Below are 18,197 nucleotides of genomic sequence, written 5' to 3' on the forward strand. Positions count from 1 at the left end.
TTTTTTGGATACTTTACTTTGATGAGAACTGTGTTTTAAAAAAAAAAAAAAAAAAAAAAAATATGTTTTTCACTTAACAAAATAATCACAGAAAGCTGTAAATGAATTTTACCTAATTAAATACAGTGTACTGTAGAAATAATAATAATAATAATATTATAATAGTAATAATAATAATGACAGAAATTTAAACCAGATGGTTAAAAAATGTAGCCGTATTCACAACAGGATTATTAACCAGCATCGTTTTAGCAAAGCAGGTGGGAAAAATATATAAAATCCAAAAAAAATCAAAAGACATCTGTGCCTAAAGCATGTACATTCCATGAAAGAGAAGGACGTTGTTTATCTTAAGTGTATGAAACCTTCACTAGAAATGGCTGAACGAGCAGCCTGTGTAGTGCAAGTGCTCTTGTGCGCCTGCTCTAAATGTGCCAAGGTTTTCCACATCTGGGAATTTTTACGCATGTTGCAGATTTGTCCACCTGGAGCGGCAGATGTCAGCGCCCTCATTTGCTCACCCATGACTACTGTATGTACATATCCGTGATCATTTTTCCTGGTGCATTCACTTGTGATATCACTGAAAACAGATCAGACTCCACCACGTTCCTGTTTTTTTGTTTTGCTCTATTAAAGTCTCGTGTACTGGTTTTCATCTCGCTGTTTTGTGCTTCAGCTGACGCTGCGGGCCCTTTGTTTTCTCTGAAGGTTGACAGCGCGGTTCCTGTTGCATGTCGCCAAAGGGGCCCCCAGGTTTTTTGAGGTCGGCTGGCCTCCTCTCAAAGGAAAGGCCCATGCCGCCCCCTGTGGATCTTGGCGAGGAATTGCACTCCGGCGCAGTTGGTATGCAACATTCAGTCCGCTGAGATTTATCCGTGCAGCGGTGAATGAGTACCAGATTTCTCAGGCCGACAAGCTACATTTAACACTGATGCGTAAGCGAAATAACTAAGGTGTAACAAAAATCATCAGCGTGAACAGGCAGTGTCCAGCTCCCAGCTGAGAAAACGGGACAAGTGTTGTTGACACATCTGCGGCCTCCTGGTGATTCATGTTCCCACAAAATGAGGTGAAACTGTAAATGTGTAAATGACACATAACCGGGAGCTGAGTCTGTCAAGTTTAAACTCCCTGAGTCACCACGACAGTGACTCCCGACTCGAGCCTCTTGGAATTAAGAAAGAAGACCCTTTTTTTTTGCAGTCGAACCTCCCTCACTGCCAGTGGTGGAAAGTAACTAAGTACATTTACTCAAGCGCAGTACTTCAGTGCAGTTTTATGGTACTTGCACTTCACTAGAGTATCTCCATTTTATGCCACTTTCTGCTTCTACCATCCTGCAAAGAAGCATAGAAGCAGCTTATGAAATCCAACACCAAATATTAAACCAGTGATTCAACCATTTTGGCTTGTGACTCTTTGGTTTCTGGCAGTTCCATCAAATAAACATTCCCCCTTCAGAACTCAGATGGTTTCATTTTAATAACCGTTTGATTTACGAAGAGGCGAAATTATCTGACCTGTCAGACAAAAATGCAGGGATTAGAGAAACGTCCAAAAATGTGAACAGAGATTTTATCTGCCAGAACGGGTCTTCTTTCCTCGACCCCTCAGGTTTATCTCGTGACCCTTTGGTGGAAGCTCGACCCCTAGGTTGGGAGCCATTGGACTAAATATCTTATCTGTGTATAAAGTAGTTAAAACTGGCTCCTCCTCAACCAGTTAACCAACAATATCAACGATTGCAAAAATCTACTAATTTAATATACACACGTAATAATAAATCAGTCACAGAGGCCATTTTCCTGCAGAATGAGTCCTTTTCCTTTTGACACAGTATATTGATGATGATATATTGATACTTATGTACTTTTAATTAAGAAAGATTTTAACAAGCAGGACTTTTACTTGTAATAAGGTATTTCTACATTGTTGTATTAGCGCTTAACTGAAGTAAACCATATGAATACTCCCTCCACCACTGCTCTACGTCAAACCTGCATGTTTTATCCAGCTCACTCGCTTCCAGTTCAAGGTGCTCTTTCTTTACAGTGCAGCAGAAGACGACTCAGGGTTTATATTAATGTGACACGGGTTTTGTTTAATATATCATTTTAAAATAGCTCAATATTCTTTGTACAGAGGATACTGACAATTCCCTTTGGGATCAAAGTGCACGAGTAAGCTAATTTTCATCTGCCCTCAGCTCTTCAAAATGACAAAAATGCACAGTAAATTTCATTTAAAAAAAATTGTTTTAGATGTTCATTATATTTAAATTATAACAGTATTTCAGAGTACGTGTACATTTGACCTGGTTTTTCTCGTCTGCCAAAGCTGCGATAGGTTTTAAAAACCGGCGTTGAATTAAGGTGAAGGCCTGGTTTCTGATCAGCTCTTTGAAAGCGACGTGAAACAAGGAAAACTGGCTCGCGGCCACTTGAAACACATGCTGCGGGGAGTTAAAACAGTCAAACCGCCGAGTCCGGTCCTGAGATCCTAAAGCGCTAAACTCAGACAAACCTGAAAAAACAAATCACAAAGTTTCACACGAGCCGAGCGGCTGAACCCCACAGATAAAAAGCTTTGGATAGTGGTGCCTGTTAAGTCCGTTTTTTTTTCTCTGCCTGTCTGTGTGTGTGTGTGTGTGTGTGTGTGTGTGTGTGTGTGTGTGTGTGTGTGTTTCATGCAGTTTGGAGGCCAGTTCGCTTTGACTTGAGAAGCTTGTAATGGGTCGAACACTGGCAGGCTTTGAATTTTGAACTTGAGCTCAAAGAAATAAATACAAATCCACTTCAACCTTAATTAGAAGCACAGGCAAACACTTTATAAGAATTATCTTTGGAGATTAGCGCAGTCACATCACATTTCTTCAATAGTCAGCGCCGGAGAAGCAGTGAGGAGTGTGGTGTGTTGTGGACACACCAGCCTTGTGACAACGAGAACCTGCCAAGTTGTCAACAGATTAAGTAGAAACTAAAACACGTTTGTACTTATGATTTTCGTAGGTTTGTATGTTGAATAAGTGAATTATGTATGAAGAGATTTTAAATGAGACTAATAACATTTCAGGTGCACATGCAGAATATCGCTGTGAGCTCAGGCTGATGCGAATGTGAACACGCTGAGATACATTCAGTAAAGTTTCTCCAGCCGGCTCTGGGACTTATCAGGATGAATCCTGTGACGATGGTCACTTCTTTTCAGGGTCATTTCTTTTCTCCGTCACCCTGACATTAACACAAAACAAATACAAGAGCTTTACTAATCTAAACCACAGAGGTTAAATTTCAATTAAGTGAATTAAGAAAATGTTATTTGTTTTTTCACGTGAAAAGTTGAGAAACTTTTATAGAAAATCTACAAGCATCTTTGAGTTTTACCATATCCTACCTACCACATTTTAGAATCCAATAACACACGGCAAAGGAAATTAAAATCCTTAAATTATTTCAGTTGCATTTTGGAACACGAGAAGCCCCAACGGTAAAACTGACACTGGGCGCACTAATCTCAAGACCCTAGAGTGACGTGTGTGTTAGAAGTCTTCCATCAGGACAAACTCTCAGGTCACCTGCTGTTTGTTGCGTCATAGTAGCTGTTCTCCTCCAGCAGCTCCTCTATGATCCCCTGTGAAGAAACATTTGAACAGGAAATCACCTCAGCAGCAGCGGACAGACGTTCAATATGACCATGATGAAGAAACGAGAGGATTTTCTTCCAATATGATCCAAATACATAGTATTGAAACAAATGGCGTGTATTTTAAAGGATGTGTTTATTCATTGTGGATTACATATAAAGGAATAGTTTGAATACAAGCATATTTTTATTTATAGTTTGTAATGTATGGCAATTATCAAGCAATTAGCTTAGCAAATTAGCATATGCCCCAATATGTTGAAATATTCCTTTAATGAATCAGTGAAAACAGGGAAAAAAAAAAAATCAAAAAATGACTAAATTTGATGTAGGAATGCAATAAAAAGTCCTCATTATCTTCTCAGAGAAACTGACCTGCATCTGCTGATAGGTAACTCCCTCTTTGAGATCCCTATCACCTGTCAGAAGAAAAAAAAGAAAAAGAATCGGTTTCACTTTCTTGGCATTAAAAATGTACACATCTGCACCGGCCCCAGGCAGCCTGAGGAGAGTCTAGTCAATCACATCGATCATTTTCCTTTGAGCCTGTGAAAGAGCAGCTCTGCAAAACAGTCTGCCGAGTTTTATCTGTCCGCGCGTTCCGCCGCGGTAACATTGCTGTAGCTCTACCTGCTCTGTCAGCGGCGAGGGTGTCTCCTGAGAAGTGGTGGACCAGAGGCCACCAGTCCGAGCCGGCTGGGCCTAATTCCATCGGCTCCGGAGAGGCCTGGAGGAGCTGCAGGGAACGAGGAGGAACTGTAGTCAAACAGCACTTTTTTTTTTTTTTTCCTTTTTTTCATCCAACAGTTGTCGAGGCATTTCCCCCTGAACCACAAATATGAACCTCATGACGGCACCGGAATAAAAGTCAGGGGGATCACCACAGTCAGGAGGATTCACCCTCCGAGGACCACAAGTGTTTGTGCATAGTTTCGTGGCAGTCCATCCCATAGCTGTTGAGATACTCCATTGGCCGACATTGCCATCCCTAGAGCCAAGCTGCTAGCGTGGCTAAAATTACAGGAAATGAATTATTCCTGCCTACTCAGTGACCACGTTACCTAATTTACTGCGTGTAGGGGTGCCTGGACACAAATGAAGGCTCCTTTTCATCAGACTCATCTAAACTCTTTCTCCCTTGAAAAGCCTTATTATCGCTGAACGTAAACAAAAGCGAAGTACAAACCTTGCTGAGCTCCACTTTTAGGCCGTACGGATCGCTTCTGTGGTGGAATAGAGATTTTTTAAATCTTTCAACAACCCGTCGTTTGATGTTGTGGTGCGGAGCTGGCGGAAGCTGGAGATGAAACGAAGATAATCCAGTTTAATACCAACACATTAGTCGTCACAAACAACCGCTGCACTGAAGCTCTCCTCCCCTGGGGCGGCTTTGTATGATGATAAACAGTAAGAGCCTGTTTGCGGACAAATCCCTATGAGTATATCTAAGGAACCAAAGAGTGATGAAATCACCAGAATCCCTTGTCGGACTGATAAGGATTTTCTGTGACTGCAGCGTTAAATCGAACTCTGATGGGATTGAACCAAAACCACGTATTACTGTACTTGGGAGATGCAGATGATTTTGTGCAGCTGCACGAGGAGCCTCTGGCTGGGATCATCAATCTGTCGAAGCTTCTTCTGGGAGACACAGATCCCTGCTGACACTGAGATAAGATCAAAAGCAGACACACTGACTGAGGAAGGCTAGATCTACAGGGCGGAAACAGTTTATAAGAAGAAACTTTTGAAATGTTTGCTCTCTGGGTTGTTTTATTTGTGTAGTCTACTCATTTTCAAGAGATTTAAAAGCAGAGGGTTAGGCTTTCGCATCAGGTTGAAAAGGTACCTGGTCTTGGTTTTATCTTTGCTGCAGCGTAATCCCCACTGAGAAGAAAGGCACGTGGGGGAAAGGGAGGTCAATAAATAGTTTTAGATAAGAATAAACTGTTGGTTTGTCTCTGGATAATTGTATATCAACAAACACCTCCCATTATTTAGAAGAAACAGTTGTTTTTGTTTTTTTTACTTTACTAAATGAAAAGAATTTAACACTAAGTTACTAAAAAAATGGACCAAATGTGCAGGATTTGGTAATGTGAGGTTTTTCACTTACCTAGATGGAATTTGTTCAGGTGTAACACTGGTGCTGGACGCCAGTCCTTTAAGTCAAAACAAAAAAAGCCAAAAGATCAAATCCACAGCACGGTGAATTACCCAATCTGAAACACTTCAACCATAAAACATGACAAGAGAAAACTGGGAACAGTCACTTCTAGCTTCTAAAGATCGGCGCTGTTATTGCCAGCTCAAATCCCAGACTGCCTCCCTTGTCTCCAATGAACAGCCCATTGTAGGGCAAACAAGCGTCTTCATCAAGGAGAAACAGCCTGCTTGTTATGTGAATTTTGCTGAGTAAAAATGAAAAGCTGCTAACCGACGTCGCGAAGAATACGCGTGCAACTGACAGAGAACTGACCGTAGAGCCTCCCTACGGAGGCAGCGACGTTGCCCTTGGTATCAGACGGCTCAACATCATCGTCTGAGGCATCATCTAGACACACACACACATAATTATTTATAACATGGTGTCGTTTTGAATTCAAATGGCTCCCTAGTCTGTGTGGAAGCCTGAGCAGTATGAAACAGAGTCACCTTGGCAGATTATTGGCTCGCTGTGGTGCGAACTGCGGGCGGCAGAAGAGCGTGGAGTCGGACATTCAGTCTCCATTAAGGACGTTTCCTGAAAAGCAGTGCAGCACGCCATTCATTCAAACAAACAAGCAAACCCCCGCCGAAATATTTTACAATATCAGAAAAGGGTTTAAAACCTGCAGGTACAATCCCCTATTAACGGTTGAAGCATGTAACTTTTGCAACATCTTAATACCCATCAAAGCTGTCATCGAGGGCATGCTTTCAGATTTTCAAATGATCTCAATTACCCGCGACAGGTTTGAGAGGCAGCGGTTCGTCCCACTTTTGTGCCTCTCCAGGAAGTACTTCTGGGCTCGCTTCCTGTCTCTCTCTGCCCTTCGCTCCAGTGCATTCTGGGAGGTGTAGAGGCTGTCCATCAGCCTCATCATGAGGTCAGAGATCCTGGAGCTGACGCCCACAATGTCCGGCCGCTGGTCTGCGTCTGGACTCAAACACCTGACGGGTCGTCCATTAACAGGACAGAGCACCGTATGAATGCGTTAGAGAAATGAATGAATCTAATGTTAAATTACTTTTAACCTAAAACAATAAAAACACAGAAAAATACCATAAATGGGATTAAATTTATGACACAGACGATTATGCAAGTCGAGTTAGTTATGTTTATTCTAAACACTAATAGATTAATCAGGTTAAGTGGAATCACCCTTTTAAGTTGAAATCAATCACATCAAATCAGTTATAGCCTATATATCACCAATTGATCAAAATAACTGCCAATGAAATACTACAGAGACACTTGTGTGACTTCCACCAAAGTCTCTCTTTTACGGTCTCTGCACTACTGGTGGACCTTCTTACTTTTAAAAACACCCTCTGCAGGTGCATTCATGCACCCATATTCGTCATTTCAAAATAAGAGTCTCACCATCTGATCATGTCCGTCACTCTCTCCGAGAAAGCGCCTCCTTCGATCGGCTCATAGACGGCCTCGACGATCTACCAGCATAGAATAAGAGGAAGAGATTAATAACTGATGATAGACAGAAAAAACGTAGAGTGTGAAATGTGGAGTTTGTGTCTCCGTGTTGCCTTGCTGGCCAGTGACAGCATGTTGCTGCTGTAGAACGGAGGGTGTAAAGCGGCCATCTGGTAGAGGACACAGCCTAAAGCCCAGATGTCAGCTTTCTCTCCATACGGCTCGTTCTTCACCACCTCTGGACTAACACACAAAAAAACATAAACATAAAAGTTTGTACATCTCTCCGTACGGGGACCAATCATATTTCCCCTAGCCCCTAACTCTGATCTTAATTCATTTAAAGTACCCTAAACTTAAACTGGACCTAATTCCAAACTTAAGTTCACTGATTTTACACATCAAAGTGTGTTTGCAGGTCTTGGGGAGCCGTGGGTCAGGAGGTAGAGCGGGTCGTTCACTAATGGGAAGGTTGATGGTTTGACTCCAGGCTCCTCCAGTCCGCCTGTTGAAGTGCCCCTGGGCAAGGTACTTAACCCCAAATTGCCCATGATGGCTATGTGTGGCATGTAGTGTAAAGCGTTTTGAGCGGTCGATAAGACTAGAAAAGCGCCATAGAAGTGCAGTGCATTTACCATAGGTGAGAAAAAGTGTACTGAGCCTCTTGTGGCTACAGAGGGAGCCTTGTGAAGTCTGATAAATTGCCACGAGTGAGAGCATAAGACAGATAAATCCCTGACTCAAGCGTTTGTGGTTGAGCTGCAGGTTTTGACAATGAAGAAGAATGCGTGGAACAAAAAGGGCAACATCTCGGATTCTGCCGTGTAAATTGTGACACTTTTTTTTTTTAAAGAGTCCCTCGTGAGTTCGGCAGTGTTATAGGAGTGCAATGCTAAAGCAGTGCAGTACTCTTTAAACCCCTAAAACCCAGTCTGAACAGCCCTCTAAAGAATTAAAGAATTTATTATCCCCAAATGGGAGGAGAGCCCCCATAATGTGACTGTGTGAATACCTATCTGTTGCCAAGACTGTAAACATTCTTTTGAGCTCTACTGTCGTTAAGTTGCTAATAGGCTTCGATAACAATAAACAGCTTTGCCATACTGTCTTAATTTGAAAGCAGCTGAATGCTCAGAATGAATTTCCTCACCAGGAGTAAAGGATGGTGCCAACCACTGACGTCAGCTTGCTGTTCTCCTGCTTCTGCTTAGCCAGGCCGAAGTCAGCTTCAGGTAGGGGAAAGACACAGGACATGATAAGACGATACAGGAAGGGGCCCGAATGCAGATGTGAGGTGGGATAAACTGTAAATACACGCTCACTGATGGTGACTTTGTCCCTCTCCCCCAGCATGATGTTGTTCGGCGTGAGGTCGCGGTGGACTATTCTCTTCTCCTTGTGCAGGTACCTCAGTGCCAGGCACATCTGACGGAGCGTGGAGAAGTTATATCAATTGGTATCTAAGTTATCAAAAGGACTTTGTGGAGACTCGGGGAAATGTTTCCACTCAGCCTCCTTGGCCAGTGGAAATTAGTTCTATTCATATTTTAGGCGCTCATCCAAAACTATTGGCATTGAGCACAGAACTAGACCGGGCTGAAATTCCTCAGCTGCTGGAGAATCAAAAAACTTCCACACAGGAAATGTGAACACACTTTATTCAGGGATTCTTCCACTGCAGTGGCTCCACCTTTTTCGTCTTCCGTACTTCCACTGCCCCAGCGGAAGAGCTCGACTACCCCCTCATGAACACCACCATCATGTTCCAAATTTGTTCTTCTGAATTGACTTTAAACGTTATAGAAAATTATAAAAAAATTGGATATTGTTACAATATTTTTTTTTCATACAAGTCATAGAAATCCCAGATTTCTTGATGTTTAGGCTCGAACTTTTTCTTCCTCGAACGGTTCGGTCAACTTTCCATGCGTATTACCATGTTGCCGTTACTTTCAGCTTTCGGTTCTGGCGTTGTGGCTCAGATGCTTACTATCTTCACACACGCTCACTCACAGCATGAGGTGTTAAGCTGTTACAGCCGACTCAGGTTGGTGTCGTGGCTGGTAGTTTATTGGTAATTGTAACAATAACTAAAGATCAGCGTCACACCCATTTTTTATCCCGTCTGTGGGTTTATTTTTTCTCACATACACAAATGTAAGGATGTTTTTTTTTTTTTTTTTTTTTAAAGAAATCACAATTTCTATTTTTCAAATTAGCCGAGCCACTCCACAATTTTTCCCCGAACTCCACGGCGACGGAAGAAGTACCCCCTGGTCCGGAATCATCGTTTTACTGATATTTAACTAAGTATTAAGTGTCAATGACGTGTTTGTTGAGCTTCCTGTCATTCTCACAACAGTGGCGACAGTTACTGACAGGTGTTCAGTGTCTGGGTTTAAATTTAATCTGAATGAACAAGGGCATGGTATTACATAGTTGAGATGAAATCTCAAAGTGGAACACTTTGTTTTCATATTTACTTTTTGTCATGTGACAGTTGCGTATTAACATTGGACTATCAAAATAAAAAGCTACTCATCTTTCTCAATACATTTCGTCGGAAACCTGAATTTGTATAAAACCAATACCGAGTTCAACATCTGTTACCTGTATGAATATATTCCACACTCTGTCTTCGTCAAACTGCTGCTGCTTCTCCTTCAGGGAGTTAAAATGCTCAGCCAGCGGCACTCCCTCGATCAGCTCCATCACAATGTACAGCTTGTCACCTGAAATGGACAATATGGGGGTTTATACATTTGAAATATTGTTGTTGTTTTCCTTCTCCCAGCTTGTAACTGTAATTATCCTCACCTTCCAAAAACGTCTTGTAATATTTAACAATGTTTGGGTGTGTCATCTAGGGAGGAAGAACCAAGCAACACATAAACAACACAAAATATAGCTTTACTTGCTCACATAGCAGGTTATTACTGTGACTTTCAATCATCAAAATTGGAAATTAGTGCCTGTTCCTTGATGATTGTTAGCTCAGAGATGATTTTCTCCACGTTGCTGTCTCTGGACCTCTTGTCCTTGCCAAAGGCCGGGTTGTGCAGGTTCACCTCCTTCAGAGCCAGGAGGTTCTGGCCACTCTGCTTTTGGACCTGTCATTGAGTAAATTTACTGAAATCGGTGACACTCATGTGAACCACCTGAAGTGCTCCTGCATTAAGCCACAAAGGAGCACAACTGACCCAAGCCAAAGCTGCTGATTGGAGATCTGGTCAGTTTTGAGGATCTTCATCGTACCTTGAAGACGCTTCCAAATGCCCCGGTGCCCAAATGGTCCAGTACAGAGTAACCGTTGATGACTTTAAGGGGAATTCGGTTCTGGTCCGCAGCCTCGATGCTCTCTCTCAGACTGTCCAGTTCCTCTTCCTGCATTAGAAAAACACTCAACACACTTTTCATTTTGTAAGGTAAACAATCCTCCTTGATAGTTTACTGCTCTATCAAAACACAGTAATATTTCTTTTTATTTAAAAGCCCAAGACCAGCTGAATAAACAGCTGAATAAATTTAGAAGCCGTTTTCTTACAGTGTAGAGTGAAACTTTGGTTCGCAGTGCCTCATAGGCTGTGAGGTCCCGCACATAGTGGCCAACATCAATAAACAACTCAAAGAGGTCTGTGGGAAAGAGTCTGAAAAAGATAAAAGAGTACATAACAGCAGTGAAGAGCATTTGATGTGTTTTTTTTCCAAAGCAGATCCAACAAAAGCCAATTTTAAAAGATTTACGCATGACATAAGCTTACTTTTCATTATTTTTTTATAAACGTTTTAATCATGTAACATCACCTCTTAAACAGGTGCCTGTTTCTTTCCACACTAAAGAGAAATCGGAGGGTCCGAAATGCATAGCACTGCCAGAATGACAACAGATTTGCAAATATGTTACTTTCTGGAGGTTGAAATACCTTCATTTACATCATCATGTAATTTAATAAACATACTGTATAAATCCATATACCTGTAAAGATGTGACCTTTGCCCCAGAGTTTTGTGGTAAAATCAACTTTGCGATAATGTGGACCCCATTTTCCTAAGAAAAGAGTTCCATAATTAATGATGATATGATGTTTTATATAATTAGTTTTTATATAAATGGGGACTGTGCACATATTGGGGGCTTTCTCTTACATGCACAATGTGTTGAGCAGCTGTGTCATCCAGACTAAGCTCAGTCAAGGCTGTACAGCAGGCTGGAAAAGGGATTAGACGGGATATGACTTAATTGAAGAACTTACATGCGATTTTAAGTCTCAGACACTCTGAACAGCTGTGAATGAAAACAACTCTCTCTCCAAACCACAGCACAGAACAAAGACTGGACACACCCATTCCTTTGAAGCATAAAATTTAAAGTTTTTCTTTAGATACTCAAAGGGAGAGCTGTGCTGAAAAACAAAATATCAATAGTTTTACAGCCAAATGAGTTTTATTTTATAGTAGTGTCTTTAGACATCTGGAAACAGAGAGTTTACAGCCCCTTCCTGCAAAATCATATATACATTTCTTGTCTCATTGGTCTGGATTCTCACTTCAGGAAAAACATGTTTACATTCTCAGTTGCTAATGAGACTCCTCCGGGGGAAGAATTTTCTTTACTGTGCAGTGGCCTTTTCACTATTTTACATCATGAAAATCACAAAGTTTTACTGGTTGAATTCTAACGCTAAAGAAACCTTAAAGAAATTGCAGTATTTTCTGTGGTAAGCGGTATATTCCCTGACCTGACTGCAGGGCCATGGTGTTGTCCGACTCCTCCTGTGGGCTGAGCTCCTCTCTGATGTAATCTCTCTGGACGCGACCGGCGGCGTTGGCGCTGGAGAGCGTCTCGATTGAGGAGCGGTCAGAGACATACTGCCGGTCGCTGTAAGAGTAATTTTGTTATGTCACTGTGATAAATCATAAAAACAGCAACACAGCTTTGTTTCAGGGCTCAGAACAAAGCTTTGCGATGGTGATCACTCAATTGCAGTTGCAAACTCCATCGTGAGATGTTGAAATGTTGAACTGAAGGGTGAAACTGGAGGAGACTGTGTTCAGTACGAGTGCAAAGCTTTTGTTTCAAAGCCAGAGAACAGGCAACAAAGCAAGTTATGAAGGCCAGAAATCACAGCCCCTGGCAGTCAATGCCTGGCAGATTTATCGTGGTTACTCTGTGCTACAAGGAGGTATAAATCTCAACCTTTTTCACTTTACAAATACTCTTTCTTATAAAGAGGTACTCCATTAGCTTAGCGTTGTACTTTGGTAAAGTTTGGGGACTTACAGGAGACAGATCTTTAAATAAAGAATGTACAGAATTTAGAGAAATGCAGACTTTAATGTGCGTCAAGCTCCAAAATCGCTGGATCCTACATTTCCCATTATGTAACCAGCAGCATATTTTCCTTGGACCCTCCCTGCTTGGTAAACACCCGTGTCTTTCAAATTCCACACCCCAGTTTGCAATGCAGGCTTTCTGCTATTTTAGTTTTGCAAAGCCCAGGCGGACATAGCTGTGATGACATTAGAATCTAATGAAAGATGCTATCAACTTGTATGATGGGAAATTAAGGATCCAGTGTTTGTGGAGCTTGACCCATATTAGGGACCACAAGTCAGAATATCTCGACCTCTGTTGGTTTGTTTTTGGTCATTATTTTTTAATCTGTTTCTTGTAAGTCTCCAGTTTTGTGGAAATGTAATACCAAATCACTGGCGTGACGGTTTTTAAGACCACAAATCACTTCATTGTGGACAGAATGGGTAATGTTTGTGAAAGTAAAAAGGTTTTGGTTAAGGCACCGTGTTAGTCTGTGAAAGTGAGGCTGTTTTAACTCTGACTGTGAAAAAAGAAATTGGAAAGAGATGATGTAACATAAAACTCGAAAACACTGCCACAGTTGGCTTTAGTTGCTAAGTTTCAACAACCTGTTCAGCAGCCAAAGCAGCTGCTGCACCCCTCCCCAGCTCCGGATCTCCGTCCTGGTGTCGGGATCCTCGCAGAGCTGGACCAGGACCCAGGCGAGGCTCCACAGCAGCTTCAGGTGCTGGCCATGCAGCAGGCTAAGCAGCACGGGCAGCCCCTCCAGCTCCCTCACCTGGTCCCTCACCCGCTGCACTGGAGACAGGAGCCTCAGCAGCTCTGCACTTATCCTGGAGGAAATATCAGGCTTAACCCCAACAGTATGTATGGTACATGAATAGTACTTAACATTTTGGTTGATTATAGACACTTTTGTAATTTTTCAGGAACAATGTCATTTGAATTATAAAACTCTTGCAGCATTTAGGCCTCATCTCCAAAGACTAAACCAGTACCATTTCTTAAATTGCCCTATAAAACTTATCTTTACAGACTTGTTTTGTGTTACAACCTTTGCTAATTGATTTCCCCACCATTTTAAGAGATTCTCTCAATTTTTTATGGCTCAGTTTTATCAGCGCAAATGAATGAAGGAAGGTTCCCACAAGTAACCGACCAACAACTTAGACACAACATTTTATCTGACAGACTGACAACACATCACCAAATAAGTGGCTTCTAACCTCTTTGACAGCAGGTCATATTCCTGCAGTATCACAAGTAGGTTCTCCACTATCGGTAGCTCCCCAATCTCCTCCTTGCACTCTGGGCTGCAGAAAAAAGAAATGCTTGCAACAGACGAAATCATAAATGTATTTAATGCATTGAATAAAATGTGTGTTTACCTCTCAGCCAAAGTGCTGAGTGCCAGCAGGGCTCCCAGCAGCACCCTGCTGTCTGTTGTGGAGAGGAGCTTCACCAGGGTCTAGAAATGGTATGATTTATTAGAGCCTGAATTATATGAGGCGAAATTTGAGAATCTGTGATGATACAAACTGAGTGCAGAGACACTCACTGACTCATGCTGCGAGACAAGTACGTCTTCATATCGTGATCGCTCCCACAAAGAGAGACTGCAAGATTTGTTATCACTCTATATAAGGGTCTTCATTGCTTCATTCAACAACTGGGGACAAATATTTGCCAATATTTGCACACTGGAAGAAGCGATGGTCACTATCGCCCACATTATCAAGTAATGGATGGAACAAGCAACAGTACTGACAACTTTGCTTTTCTTAGAGCTACCATGGGGATAAAAATGTCATGTGGGTAACTCTGCAAGAGAGGCTGGAAATTCCTAAAGGGTTTATCCCATGAAGACAATCAATGTCCATGGTGAATTTTATTATAATCTGTCAATTAGACTGAGAGACATCGTTTATGTAAGTTTCATATTTCGGCCCGAGGGTATATATGAAGTGGAAGAGGTTCATCTCCCGGGGAGCATCAATATTCTCAATAAAGTTTATGCAAATATGCACATTGAATCGTAATATTTCTTGCATTATTTTATCCCTAATGTTGACACTAGAGGAAAGTCCAGAGAGTCCCCAAAAATATTGTGATTCATTAGCTGGAGGTAATGAATATCCATTGCAAATTTATTGGAAATACAGCCAGGAGATTTTGGGTAATGTGCTGGGTGAACAGGCTGCCCCAAGGAATAAATAATACAGTAAATACACTAAATACACTGAATAGGAATAAAACACATCTAATAACTAAACAGTGAAAATGAAAAGTACTTTAATTTGAAATTTAAAAAAATCCAAATAATGTAATAAAAAAATTTAAATCCAAAACATATATTATGACCCTGTTGTAGTCTACACAAATACATTCAATATTGCCTTATACACCATGTAGTGAGTGACCAGCGGTGTACTAGCCTAGTGCACACAACAGCAATGATTTCATGTTATCGCACATATAGTAGTTTATCTCACACATTAAAATGATTTGAAAACAAACGGCACATACTCACAGATAACCTCGGCACAACTCATAACTTACCTTGTGAGCACCGCTCTCGATGACCCAAGCCCTTTGATTTTCAACGGCAGACAGCTTCTGAAACATGTCTGCAGAGCAATCAGCAAAGCCACTGTTGATAAGGATGTTCACAAGACTCATTTTATCAGTGGTGCTCTGCGATATTGCCTTCAGATTACTCACAGGTCATTGTGACCAGTTTCTGCAACGAAAACGCCTGTTCGCCGCAAGATATGTACACGGCGGCGACAGACTCCATATACTTAAAGAGAAATGCAGCAGCGATGAGGAGGATGACATGAGATATATGTGGATAAATCATAAAAGCGCAGCCCTTTTTAGGCACGTGTAAAAAATCCTGGTGAGACTTTACCTTGGCGAGTAAACTGATGCCCTGGAGCTGATGGAGGATTTTCTAAAAGGGGAAGCGGTTAAAAGTAGCAGTTAATGTTTGGATTCTTTTGTCGGACTAATATAATAAATGCGGAAGTATTTATATAGTATATAATAAGAAATATTAAACAGCATGCAGCAAGAGAGCTGAAAGGGTTTGTCATTGTTGTACCTGATGGTGAGGATCTCTGATCAATAATCGTAGACAGATGAGAACCCTAAGGACTGATTCAGGTGTTGCATGGTCAGTCCATTCACTAAAGAAAGAGTAACTGTTGTTGGCAACTTAAGCTTTGTGTGTTACAGTGGCAGGAATGCTATTTCCGGGACACTTTACCTGCAGAGCCGGTTCTTGACCAAAGACACGAGGATGTCGGAGAAGAGTCTATGCATTGGGTGGCCACTGAAGCATCTTTGGTCTCTGTATGTTATGCTGGAAAATGAATGCACCTCTAATTTGGTACATTGAAGTACAGACTGTATTTGATTCTTTTAAAAAACAGTTAATCTCATAATGAACGTTCAGCCCCCACGGCACTGAAAACACAATTCATTAACTTCTGTCGCTCTGTCCTCCAAAGCTACTGAGGTTGACAGTGTCCTCTTAACAACTTCCAAATGCAAAACAATGCCCATAATTTATCTGAAATGACTTATACAGAATAATACAGGTTACATCGTCAGGATTTTCCTCACTCTCGCCTATATTTTCTACAATACCACTTTGTGGTCACCTAGAGGGCTTGTTATTGGACCAAAATGTGTCTATAGCACAGAGTATTGAAAAATGTCAAGAACATTAAGTGTCTAGTCAGATTCATAATCTTGCTTTCTCATTCTCTGATCGGATAGTTCTTGATTGAAAATCATAATTTTGCCAATCTCAGACTATTTTACTCAGCAAGGTTCTTGTACATTTGCTCAGATTTGGACAACATAAAAGATTCAAGACATTTGGCTTTTTTTGATAAATGAAAAAATATTTTTTACATTTATATTTCTAAAAGTAAGGTATCAAAAAAAATCAACACGATGCAAAGCATCAGCAAAAATAATGAAAAAAAACAAAAAACAAAAAAAAAAAGCCCTAGTTACATATGCACACTTAAATGCACTCAACAAAATGATGTCACTGCCATAGGAAGGCCAGGTAACTATAAGTACGGGAGATGACGTTCAGGGTCTTAATTTGAATTTTGAAGTGATTGGTCCTTTTGAGATCATAAATTATCTTAGAAGGTAAACCTGAATTTTTCCAGTTCAGAGGCCTCACAGTTGATGTCGCTCTCGCCCCTGTGTCTGTCGGTGTCTTTTTGATGATGCAGGCTCTGTGTTCTGCTGGCTCCACTGCTGCGTCCTTTACTGTGACTCAACTCTGCCACCTGCAACACAGGAAGTCTCATACTACAGAAATATGAGCTGATTTGTATCGTTATCAAAATTTCTAGACACACTGCCTCAGAATGGCGTCAGTTGTTGTTGTTCACCTCCTTTCTGGGGCCGGTTTTGGCAAGCAGGGACTGAAGCCTCCTGAGATCATGAGATGCCCTAGAAAACAGGCTCATCAGGTGATCTGTTTTGTATCTTGTTTTGGTCTTATCAGGGAAATAAAACTTTGTAACAGACTATTAAATAGCTTTAAGGGTGAGATGGCCCATCTTACTTGCTCTGGATTCCTCTGGATTTCAGGGGCAGTTTTTCCCCTTGTCTCACTTTTTTTACTGTGTTGGACATTTTCAGCATTCCCCTTTGCTTCCATGAATAACCTGTGGTTGAAATTGAGCAGTAGTGGAAGAAGGAATCAGGTCTTTTACTTAGTTAATTAACTAAGTAAAAGTAGCATTACCACAGTGTAAAAATACTCTGTTACAAGATAAAGTCCTCCATTCCAAATTGAGTAAAGTACACAAACAGTAGCATCGAAATATGCTTAAAGTACCAAAAGTAATAGTACTTGTTATGCACAATGATGTGTATTGTTTTATTATCATTAATGGTGCATTAATATTGTTGTATTATAATTACTGATTAACCTTAAAGTTGCGGCTGGTAAAGATGGAGATAATTTTAATGACTTTATATACAGCCGATGTAATAAACTCTTATCTTAACCTATAAAAATACATAATCATTTATTTGTTGATTGTTTTCGCGTTATTCTTCTGATTCCGCAAAGTAACTGAAGTTATCAATCAAATGTAGTGGAGTAAAAAGTACAATGTTTCCCTCTGAATTGTAGTGCAGTAGAGGTAAGAAAATTGTACTCAAGTGAAGTACAAGTACCTAAAATTGTTCAGTGCAGTGGGCACTTATCACATAGTGACATTTAGCTCGCCTTAACCAGACATTTAAAAATCCCAACGAAAGAGACATAGCTAGTGATAAGCGGGCCAGCTAGATTTTTTTTTTTTGCCTACAAAAAAGCGGCGGGACTGAGCTGGCCTGGTTAGCGAGGTGAATTTACAGTTTTAAAAAAAGAAAGAAAGAAAAGAGGACAAGGTAAGTCTCTTACCCTACCTCTAGCATCGCGAACTAGCACCACGGAAGTTTCGTTTGGATTGAGAAATACGTATATTTCTTCATCAAATATCTTTAGTCGAGGATACAGTCGACGTTGTTTTTATTCTTGAAACGATCTCCTACATTAGCGAATAAGAAAAAACAATG

At 41.0% G+C, this 18,197-nt stretch overlaps 1 protein-coding gene across 1 annotated transcript; it reads right to left on the reverse strand.

Annotated features, from left to right (window-relative positions):
- Positions 1–2,098: 2,098 nt before the first annotated feature.
- Positions 2,099–18,076, reverse strand: nek10 (NIMA-related kinase 10). The gene is given in 33 exon segments (XM_040117066.1): positions 2,099–3,233; positions 3,578–3,633; positions 4,021–4,064; positions 4,276–4,381; positions 4,832–4,942; positions 5,212–5,312; positions 5,495–5,532; positions 6,487–6,798; positions 7,232–7,302; positions 7,396–7,525; positions 8,433–8,508; positions 8,605–8,707; positions 9,893–10,014; positions 10,100–10,145; positions 10,255–10,392; positions 10,538–10,666; positions 10,827–10,929; positions 11,087–11,151; positions 11,259–11,330; positions 11,429–11,490; positions 12,022–12,161; positions 13,208–13,432; positions 13,826–13,912; positions 13,988–14,067; positions 15,159–15,226; positions 15,321–15,399; positions 15,511–15,552; positions 15,703–15,787; positions 15,868–15,963; positions 16,776–16,912; positions 17,018–17,078; positions 17,194–17,296; positions 18,048–18,076. Coding segments are annotated over 32 exon segments (3,102 nt in total). The 5' UTR covers positions 17,274–17,296; positions 18,048–18,076; the 3' UTR covers positions 2,099–3,196.
- Positions 18,077–18,197: the final 121 nt, after the last annotated feature.

This window comes from Xiphias gladius, chromosome 22 (assembly GCF_016859285.1).
Source record: "Xiphias gladius isolate SHS-SW01 ecotype Sanya breed wild chromosome 22, ASM1685928v1, whole genome shotgun sequence".
Classification (NCBI taxonomy): Eukaryota; Metazoa; Chordata; class Actinopteri; order Istiophoriformes; family Xiphiidae; genus Xiphias; species Xiphias gladius.